This window comes from Triticum urartu, chromosome 2A (genome assembly GCF_056163025.1).
Source record: "Triticum urartu cultivar PI428250 chromosome 2A, HENAU_Tu73, whole genome shotgun sequence".
NCBI lineage: Eukaryota > Viridiplantae > Streptophyta > Magnoliopsida > Poales > Poaceae > Triticum > Triticum urartu.
In genome coordinates, this window is record NC_141874.1 from 659,326,276 (window position 1) to 659,336,994 (window position 10,719).

A 10,719-nucleotide genomic window follows, 5' to 3' on the forward strand; every position below is an offset into this window, starting at 1 on the left:
GCTATAAATAGCCGCCCCCTACAACCACTAGCTAGTTGGCTACTCCGAGAGAAATTGACATTTGTCATTTGAGAGCATCCCATCCTCCGAGGACTTTGAGTGAAAATCATCAAGTGAGGAAAACCCAAACACAAACACCTACAGACCCAAAGTGATTGAGCATCACTGAAGAGATTGATCCTGCGTGGATCCGACGCTTGTTACCTTTGAAGACTGTGCATCTTCCAGACGGTTAGGCGCCATGGTCTAGAGCATCCAAGAGGAAATTGTGGATCGCCGAGTGACCAAGTCTGTAAGGTTTGGAAGTCACCTGAAGACTTACCACGAGTGATTAGGCGAGGTCTGTGTGACCTTAGCTCAAGGGGAATACGGTGAGGACTGAGTGTCTGGAGCTGCGTGTTCAGGACTGGGTGTCCGGGACTGTGTGTCCTCAGGTTTAAATACCTAGCCGCCCTAACCAGACGTACAACTGTCACAGCAGTTGGAACTGGTCTACCAAATCATTGTGTTCACCAAGCTACCTGGTTCCATTTCCTCATTTATGTGTTGAGTGCTTGTTCATATCTGTTTGAAGACTTTGACTAAAGACTTCCTCGATTTCCTCAATTCAATTTCTTCAGTCTGTTTGTCTTATCCCGTGTTCACGCTTTCTGTACTCTGTACTTGTTTTCATTTCATCATGAAGACCATGCTCATGCACTGCTATGTTTATTTCTGAGTACTTATTCCGCTGCAAGTAGTTCTTCACTCAGGAATTTCCTCACCCGCAAATTCCTCAGTGAAGAATTCATAAAAATCGCCTATTCACCCCCCTCTATTCGATATAACGCACTTTCAATAAGCCTTGCAAGCAAAGTGACTAATGAGTTAGTTGTAGGATGATGCAATACGGAATGAGTAAAGAGACTTGCCGGTAACAAGATTGAACTAGGTATGATGATATCGACGATCGAATCTCGGGATAGTAACATACCGATGACAAAGGGAACAACGTATGTTGTTATGCGGTTTTACCGATAAAGATCTTCGTAGAATATGTAGGAACCAATATGAGCATACAGGTTCCGCTATTGGTTATTCACCGGAGATGTGTCTCGGTCATGTCTACATAGTTCTCGAACCCGTAGGGTCCGCACGCTTACGTTCGATGACGATTTGTATTATGAGTTATGTGATTTGATGTACCGAAGGTTTTTCGGAGTCCCGGATGAGATCACAGACATGACGAGTAGTCTCGAAATGGTCGAGACATAAAGATTGATATATTGGACCATGTTATTCGGACACCGGAAGTGTTCCGGATAGTTTCGGATAAAACCGGAGTGCCGGAAGGGTTGCCGGAACCCCCCGGGAAAGTAATGGGCCTTAGTGGGCCTTAGGGGGGAGAGAGGGCAGCAACCTAGATTTGCCCCCCAAGGGGAGTCCGAATAGAACTAGGGGAGGGGGCGCGGCCCCTCTTTCCCTTTCCCTCTGCCTTTCCTTCCTTCTTCTCCTACTTGGACTAGGAAAGGGGGGAGCCAATTCCTACTTGGAGTAGGACTCCCCCCTTGGACCCGCCCTATAGGGCCGGCCGGCCTCCTCCTCCCCTCCTTTATATACGGGGGAGGGGGCACCCCATAGACACACAAGTTGATCTTTAGCCGTATGCGGTGCCCCCCTCCACAGTTTTACACCTCGGTCATATTGTCGTAGTGCTTAGGCGAAGCCCTGCGTCGGTAACTTCATCATCACCGTCACCATGCCGTCGTGCTGACGAAACTCTCCTTCAGCCTCAACTGGATCAAGAGTTCGAGGGACGTCACCGAGCTGAACGTGTGCAGATCGCGGAGGTGCCATACATTTGATACTTAGATCGGTTGGATCGCGAAGACGTTCGACTACATCAACCGTGTTACTAAACGCTTCCGCTTTCGGTCTACGAGGGTACATAGACACACTCTACCCTCTCGTTGCTATGCATCCCCTAGATAGATCTTGCGCGATCGTAGGTAATTTTTTTGAAATACTGCGTTCCCCAACAGTATTAACATCCCTGAGAATATTTTCCACCTATATATTATTTATGGGCAGTACTTGGTATTACCCGATATTCTTCGTAACCCTTCCGGTAACCCCGAAACGCTTCCTCGTCCTCTCGAAACTATTCTGAATATTAATAAAACAATTCCACAAATATATTCTCATCACACCCGTCTTTCCAACACTCAGCATATCATGATTGCCTTAAGCTTGTGAACCCCCGTAGGTTCAGTAACTCATAGACATGAACGAAACTCCTTCGTTCAATGACAGACAGCGGGACCGTGGATGTCCATATCGATCCCTATGAGCACACAAATGATATTCGAGTAAACCTATGGTTAACATGTGATGTTCACTTTGCTTCGTGACACTTCACAAAACCTAGGATGCATCGGTATCCTCCAGAGTCATCACTATGGTCATTATACCGTTATCCTCGTTACCAGTTTTGTTCTTCTTTCTCGCTATTGTGTTCCGGCTTCCCCGTGGCTTAGTCACCTGTATCTAGCCAACGATGATGGATGTCGTCACAGGGAGAGGGACGTAAGAATATCTCTCCATTGTCGGAGGAGCAAATTCCACTCTTGAGCTATCTAGTCCCTTGTCAGACTTTTCGATGAACATGTAAGTTGTCGTTATGATCATCGTGTTACAAGTGATGTGTGAGCAACCCCAAAGCTCACCGTACAGTAAGAAGTGACAATGATACTCTCATGATCTAATGAGCAAAATCACATGTTAACACTCCATGTTATTACAATTGATTACAAACAATATTAACTCAATTTATAACAGACAAGTTTGGGTCGATTCAATATGATCTTTCTTAATTCTAACATCATAATCTCACTGTTGTTTTAGGACTATCGTTACACTTAATGATATCCTAAGATTCGAAAAACGTGATCATCAACAACACTTGAGCTAGTCCTAGAGGCAAGACTAGGAACTTTTTATTTAACTATTTATCATTCGACACGTGCATATGAGTTTTCCACCGAATCGCATACTTCAGGATCATAGCGGTTATAGCATAGAATATATACTATATAATTATGAATATGGAAATATAATAGTACAAATATTATTGCCTCTAGGGCATATTTCCAAGAGTCTCCCACTTGCACTAGAGTCAATAATCTAGTTGCATGTTTTCTAACACATATGGCTATCTGCTGTTTCTCATGCTTTGCTAGTGGTAGAGCCTTCGTCACTGGGTCTTATACTCTTCAAATCCCAATGTTATTTGTGTCAGTAACATATGGTTTTATTGTGTAATTCTTTTGTTACATTAATGGTAGCACTATATCTCCATATAGTCCATTCTATAGTAACGCTATATCTCCATATAGTCCAATTGCTATATATATCCATATAGTCAATATTCATTTGGAACTACATCATAATCTATCGATTTTTTTATTGACCAGATTATACTCTATTGATAAACTTCTCAAGCCTCAATCTATATCATTTATAGATCCACAATTTATGTTCATTCTTGAGAACTATTTCAAACTTATAGCCCTATAGTTAAACCATATCAGTCATGAAGTTGTCTTTGTGTAACCTTTACAACAAATATTTTGTGTAACTATTTACAACAATCTCTTCATCTCCTCCAAGGACAAGAAACAAAACCTTTGTCCAATTGAGATACTTAATCTTTAAGCAATAGCCCTAGTGAACCTCACCATGGTATTTATTTTTAACGATTTGTTCATATGAAACATATGGCTTTGTACATTTGATAGTATGTGATGAATTCAATCTGTGAAGTAAATTGAACTCTATTCATCCACACATGCTCATCAACTATTGATTTCTGCATAGTGTTATACTATGTGACATTATGAGAAAACTTTTTTTCCTTTTAAACTTCTTTAAAACTTTATCACAATACATGTCTTAGCATAATGAGATGTTTTAATCTATCTATATAGATTTTCATCCAATAATTCTAAGTCCTTTTTAGAAACATGATTTTAATCTTTTGTGCTAATATACTTTATATCATTTCTGATCAAGTGATATGTCATACATATGTAATATAAAAAATGTCATAGAGCCCCCACTAAACTTCTTGTTATCCACAAGCTTCTTGATAAATTCCAAATTATCCAATTACTGTATCAAATTTCAGCAACTTGATACATTATTTCAAATCATACTCATGGTTTGAAATATTTATATCATTCCGGTATTCCCGACAAAACTTTTTGATTGTATCTTATGTACATCCCCTTTTTTAAATCTCTTTACAAAGAGAGTCTTGTTCGTTATATATCAATAACACTCACCATTGTAATTCATTTATACTTTCAGTATTGCTACTAAAATGGATGTATATATATCAAGAGTACCACAAGTTATCACTACTCCCTCCGTCCGTAAAAGATTGCCCCTCAAATGGATGTATCTAGCACTAATTGGTGCTAGATACATCCATTTCAGGGACAAACTTTTTCGGACGGAGTGAGTACAATTCAACGGTCAAGGACACATAACCAGATATTTTATGGCCTTTTGTTGACTGTGATGACTTAATTGTGTTTCTTGGAATGGACAAACTCATTTGTGTTTCTTGTAATGGCTGGTAACCAGATATCTATGTTTCTTCCACTTTGGCTGGTAACTTTCTCTGTTGTTGGGGATATCACTTTAGAAGTTATTTTATGATGCTCTTTGTTATAGCTTTTAGTTGTAGCACCATATATTGTCCAGGGCCGGCCCTATGTTTCCGGAGGCCCTAGGCGAACTCGACAATATGGGCCCCTAAGTCGTAAGACCGTATATATATTATGTGTATGCGTGATACATAAACAAGTATATATATAACTTCATTTGCATAATATTAAAAGTAAACTTTCAATCACATCTTTAGTTTAAAATTTGACTACAAATAATTATTGCACAATGCCATATTACGATAGAAATACTAAGAAGATTGCAAAATAAAACTAGACATACACACAAAATGAAAAAAAAGTATAGATCTGATGATTGTTGGCTAATGTCAAAAAATTATGAAGCAAAGAGTATACAAAGAGTTAGAAATTTATAGATCGGATGATCAGAACCCTAGATATGTACACAGAATGACAAAAATTAGGATGATAGAATACATACCGTGAAAGATTGAATTGGAAAATTATACATAAAAATTTTAAAACTTCGTGGGATGAATCATCGATGGATAGTTGAATAAAATTGGGGCGGATGGATGAATGGATCAGAAACATGGATACAAGATACATACTGTCCTGCGCTGACATACGTATAACATACTGTCGGAAGGCCGGGTTGCCGGACTGCTGCTCGCAGCGGCAAGTAACGACAACGAGCGGGAGCAGCCGAGGCGCCGAGCGAGGAGCGATGGAGCCACGGGCCGATGGGACAACTAAGACGAACCGACGAGCCACGAAAAGGAAAAACCATATATTTTTTTCAAGAATCAAAAGCCAGATCTTCTGAGTTCCGATTGATTTGTTTCACATGTAAGTTTTTTTTTTGAAACAAGTTTCACACGTAAGTGCATCCGTGAGTTGCGTTTCTAGCTATCTGATGGGTCTAGCCCATCTTGTTTTTTTCCTGTCTTGATTTTTTCCATTGCCTATTTTGTGCTGGGCTATATTTATATGTGTACTACATCATGGGCCCCCCTCCGGCCTGGGCCCTGGGCCGTCGCCCCTCTGGCCATACCCCAGGGACGGCCCTGATATTGTCTTAGGTTCTGAACTGAGGCACTTCAACTGTGTTATGGAGTATATGTTGTACTATCCTCTTGCAAGGTTCTCCATTCTAGAACCTCATATTTTCATGATGCAAGTATGCTGAAGAAAATGATACTATTTTCACAAACACAGTCAGACTTGTTGATTGCTGGATTTTCTGATTTCAGAAAAATATTTATTCCATGGCTCGCCGCTTATTGCGAACGAGTAGGAGGGGTACACACGAACGCAACGCACAGATCAAGTCAAACTCGCGCGCCGAACCTTTCGTCCCCGGACACGGTCAGCCGCCCGGTAGCTCTCACGGAGAGAGCCGTACCTCGCCGACGACGCCGTGGCAGCACGCAAGGCGCCGAAGTCATCACACGCCCATGTGCCGCGCGCTGTACCCCGGCGTTGACTGCGGGCACGTTCCCAATTCCAAGCTCCACGGGGACGGGACGGGACGGTCCGGTCATACCGCGGGCCGCGGGCTCCATATCGCATCTTCGCATCTCCTTCCTCCCTCCCCCATCCATCCCCACACCGCAGGGGCCACGCCGCTGCCAACCTACGACCCAGACTCGCCACCCATCCCGCAACGTCGGAGGAGACAAATCACCAGACAAGACTCTCGCCGATTCCTAAACCGGCGCCAGGATTTCGTTCCCATCCCTCCTCGCCCATTTCCGTCCCCGCCCGGCCGATCCAGCCCACCCCGCCCCCGCCCGCCGGATCACGCGGTTCTTGCGACGCTGCAGATCCAAGAAACGCACTCCTCCCTCCCTCCCTCCGGTTTGCTCCCTCCTCTCCTCTTCTTCCTCTCGCCAAGCTCCCGTTCTCGTGTTGCGTGGCCTCGTGGCGTGATCCGTACGTGCGTGCCTCCGTTTCTTGTTTTGGATCTCTCAGGACAAGGCCGCCCGAGGAAATCGGCCAGGCGGGCAGGCACTCGGGCGCCAGGCGCGAGGCGAGGGCCGAGCTTGATGCTCCCAGCTTGCTGAGGATCAATGCTATCCAAGCCACCCTCTGATCCGGCCGGCAAGCTCTCGATCGAAATGGTGAGGATCCACGACCCCCATTTCTTCAGATTCAGCCCGTGTCGGTGGCGAGTTGACCGTTTGCTTCAGGAACGCGCAAAGCACGTAAACAGATTGTGACAATGCGATGCGCCGAATGCTTCTCGTCGCTATTACCATTGATGCTCTCTGGACTTTGCTTTGGTTCTTGTTAGGTGCTTGTTCTGAATTATCATGTGCTTGTTTGGTCACAGTTGGTGGATTGGTTGGTGGGTCTGTTCTTGTGTGTATTCATGCTTAAGTTGCTTGGACAGTAGAAAGTGCGCTTGCAATGTTTTTGGATCTATGATCTATCTAATGTCCGACACATCGATGCCTAACACTCATGATACATGCAGTCATCCTGTTTGTGTGTGTGTGTATTAACGCTTAAGTTGCTTGGACATTAGTAGAAAGCGTGCCTGCACTGCTTTTGGATCTAGTATGATCTATCTGATATCCAACGCATTGATGCCTAACACATGATGCATCATGCATCAGTTCATCAGTTAATGGAGCGGGGCAAGAAAAGTGTGGCTGTCCTTTTTTGTACCGCCTGTCCTTTTCTTACAATTTTTCAGACATGTCTTTTTTTCTCGTCTCATGCTAGATTTTGCATATAAATTGAGGGAATGGAAAATGCAAATGTTTATTAAACCCGCGTAATAAAGCCCCTAAAATAAGTGCACCAATTTTTATTTTCAGCCTTGGACTTAGATATAAGATGTGTAGATTTACTCTGCTGACCGATGCTATATGAATAACAAGTATGATATCTATTTTCCAGATGGAGGACGAACAATCAGCCACATATACTGTGGATGACGCCCTTATATCTTCAGGTTTTGGGAAGTACCAAATATTGATTCTCTCCTATGCTGGGATAGGCTTAATCGCAGAAGCAATGGAGATGATGCTGCTATCATTTGTTGGTCCATCCGTTCAGTTAGAATGGAATCTTACTGCTCACCAGGAAAGCATGATTACAAGTGTTGTTTTTGTTGGAATGCTAATAGGAGCTTACTCTTGGGGTGTGGTCTCAGATAACTATGGAAGGAGGCAGGTCTATTCATTACTTCTTTCATGCAACTTTGTCGCACAAATTACACATGACCATTTCCCTCTTGGTGATATCTAACATAATGTTGCAATCCATCCTGGTTTCCACTCACAGATTCTGCTTATGGTTACCAACAGTAACTGCTTCGGAAATGGCAAAGCACTGATGTTAATACCCAACTTTTGTAATTTTTATGCCAATTTGAAAATTAATCTCCAAACTGTTTTCATCATAGATCCTTGAATAGTTACAGATGTGAAAAGTAGGGAATGCCTATTTAAATTTAATGCATAAACCTTTCCTGATTCTTTTTACTCTTCTTGTTTAGCTCATACAAGCTCTTATATTCTGTTGTGTTTGGATTTTACAGGAAAGGGTTTCTCTTTACTGCCATTATGACGAGTGGAGCTGGATTCCTGAGTGCCTTTTCTCCAAACTATGTAGCTTTAATGGCTCTACGGTTTTTAGTTGGTATTGGCTTGGGAGGAGGACCTGTTCTTGGATCTTGGTTCTTGGAATTTGTTCCTGCTCCAAGTAGAGGAACTTGGATGGTGGTACTCTCAGCATTTTGGACTGTCGGTACCATCTTCGAGGCTTCGCTTGCATGGGTATAATTTTTCTCCTTCCATGTTCAGAAACTGGCGTTATGAATAGTGCTAATGTATACCAGCAGTAAACAACATACATGATAAACGTCACTTTGGAAAGTAACTTCTATCAAAAGGGCATAAAAGGTCAGAAAATGCAGATTGTTGACAGTCTTTGACACTTGGTTATGCTTATCAATCCCTTGAAACATTTCTGAAACAATACTGACAAGTACCTGTCTGGTCCCTCTGTATCTGCACATGGATACGTGGATTAGAACATCTACTAAAATTTGACAATGTATCCTGTTCTGCGTAGGCAGTTTTTAGTTCAGAGAGGCATATATTCTCGTGGTGAAATCGGACATGTTTGACTTGGATTACTTCACCATGTTGTTCTTGTGTCTAATTTTGGTCATGGTAATGGCAGGTAGTTATGCCCAAGTATGGCTGGAGGTGGTTGCTAGCATTATCATCTGTGCCGTCTCTCCTCCTGCTTTTGTTTTATGCTATCACACCCGAGTCGCCAAGGTTCCTCTGCATGAAAGGCAGAACAATGGAGGCTGTGGATGTACTGGAGAAAATGGCAAGGTTAAACAGTGCACAACTCCCTTCGGGTAAGCTTGTTTCTGACAAGAACATTGAGCTAGATGAAGTTTCCGAGTCTGCAACGCTTCTGTCTGCTACTGCTAAAGCTGCTAAAGAAGAAGAAAACGACAACATCAAGGAAGACGAAGGTTCCGATTTTGGAGGTTTCAAGTCTGTTTCTAAGCTGTTGTCACCAAAATTGCTCAGAGCAACTCTGCTTCTGTGGATGGCTTTCTTCGGGAATGCATTTTCGTATTATGGTATTGTTCTGTTGACATCGGAGTTAAGTAACGGAAATAGGATATGTGCAAAACAGGAGGTTGAATCTGTACACTCGAACAACTCAAGCCTGTACAAAAACGTGTTTATTTCTAGCTTTGCAGGTCTGTTCTCACTCTTACACAATTTCTGTATGCTAATCACTTTCCAGTGCATACAGTCTTACTTTGGTGACCGGTTCTTCCATGTTTTCTTGAAACAGAGATTCCAGGGTCATTCGTGTCGATCATGATCGTGGATAGAATTGGGCGAAGGCTTTCAATGGCTTCGATGCTCTTCACTAGCTGTGTCTTTTTATTCCCGCTAGTGTTTTCCCGCACAGAAATACTGACAAGAATCTCATTATTCGGTGCCCGGCTCTGCATTTCTGCGAGCTTCACAATCGTATACATATACGCTCCCGAGGTTAGTTCTGTTCTACTCCTCTTTTCGACAGCCAGTCTTGAAACCAAGGCTGAACCCTCTTCTCAGGTGTTAAAATTGAACAGTAGAGTATTCACATCTTCGCTTCATCATTTCCAGATCTACCCAACCTCGGTGAGGACGACAGGCATCGGAGTCGCCAGCTCGGTCGGCAGGATCGGCGGCATTCTGTGCCCCCTCGTCGCCGTTGCTCTGGTGCACAACTGCCATCAGACGACCGCGATCCTCCTCTTCGAGCTCGTGGTTTTCCTCTCGGGGGTGGCTGTCATGTTCTTCCCTTTCGAGACAAAAGGCTGCAGGCTCAACGACACCGAGGCCGATATGCATTGATGCGGCGGGTTATATCATAGCACCATTTTTTTGTGTCCTGAGAGCAGTGGCGGCATATTATCGAACTTTTTTTTCCAACATGATACCGATATTGATTATAGTGATCTTAGATACCGGGGAATCCTTTCCCCTAGGAATGATCCCCCATCCACTTGGCGGCGGCGGTGCAAGGGGATTGCAGAGTATAAGAATAGTTGGGTCAGACTGTGCTCGGTTCTGTTTTGTAACCTATACTTTGGACTTTGGAATGATAATCGTTGGAATAAGGAGATACACCAGTTGGGCAGAAACTGGCCTTTAACCAGCTTGATGGTAAGAAATCCCGGGACCTGGAAATTCATATCATTTCGTACAACTGAACCTTTTCAAACTGCTTCTTTCCGAGAACCCCCCCAAAAAAAACGTGTGCCAAAATCACAAACAGAATTGTGGCAATCAATCAACGCTGACACTGACTGATCACTGATGTGTCGTCCTATTGACAGTTACTTAATGTACAGTTCTGCACTGTTGCTCTGCTTACGCTAATCAATCGACGCTGCAAGTCGAATGTTTCAGATCCAGCATTCTCCCAGCGCTATAGCACAAAGCACAGTATTGTGAAACCAAGAAATGAAATAAAAATGACAGGGCACATCAGTGGGCAACACATTTTCTGATGC

At 43.2% G+C, this 10,719-nt stretch overlaps 1 protein-coding gene across 2 annotated transcripts; it reads left to right on the forward strand.

The window, feature by feature from the left end:
- Positions 1 to 6,015: 6,015 nt before the first annotated feature.
- Positions 6,016 to 10,361, forward strand: LOC125539528 (organic cation/carnitine transporter 7). 2 transcript variants are annotated; one of them, XM_048703004.2, is made up of 7 exons: positions 6,016 to 6,530; positions 6,645 to 6,793; positions 7,578 to 7,849; positions 8,221 to 8,458; positions 8,868 to 9,408; positions 9,507 to 9,709; positions 9,827 to 10,361. In XM_048703004.2, exons 2-7 carry the CDS (start codon positions 6,743 to 6,745, stop codon positions 10,055 to 10,057), a joined length of 1,536 nt encoding a protein of 511 aa, XP_048558961.1. In that variant the 5' UTR covers positions 6,016 to 6,530; positions 6,645 to 6,742; the 3' UTR covers positions 10,058 to 10,361. The 2 variants fall into 2 exon arrangements, with proteins under 2 accessions (XP_048558961.1, XP_048558962.1); XM_048703005.2 differs by having other exon boundaries at positions 6,016 to 6,793.
- Positions 10,362 to 10,719: the final 358 nt, after the last annotated feature.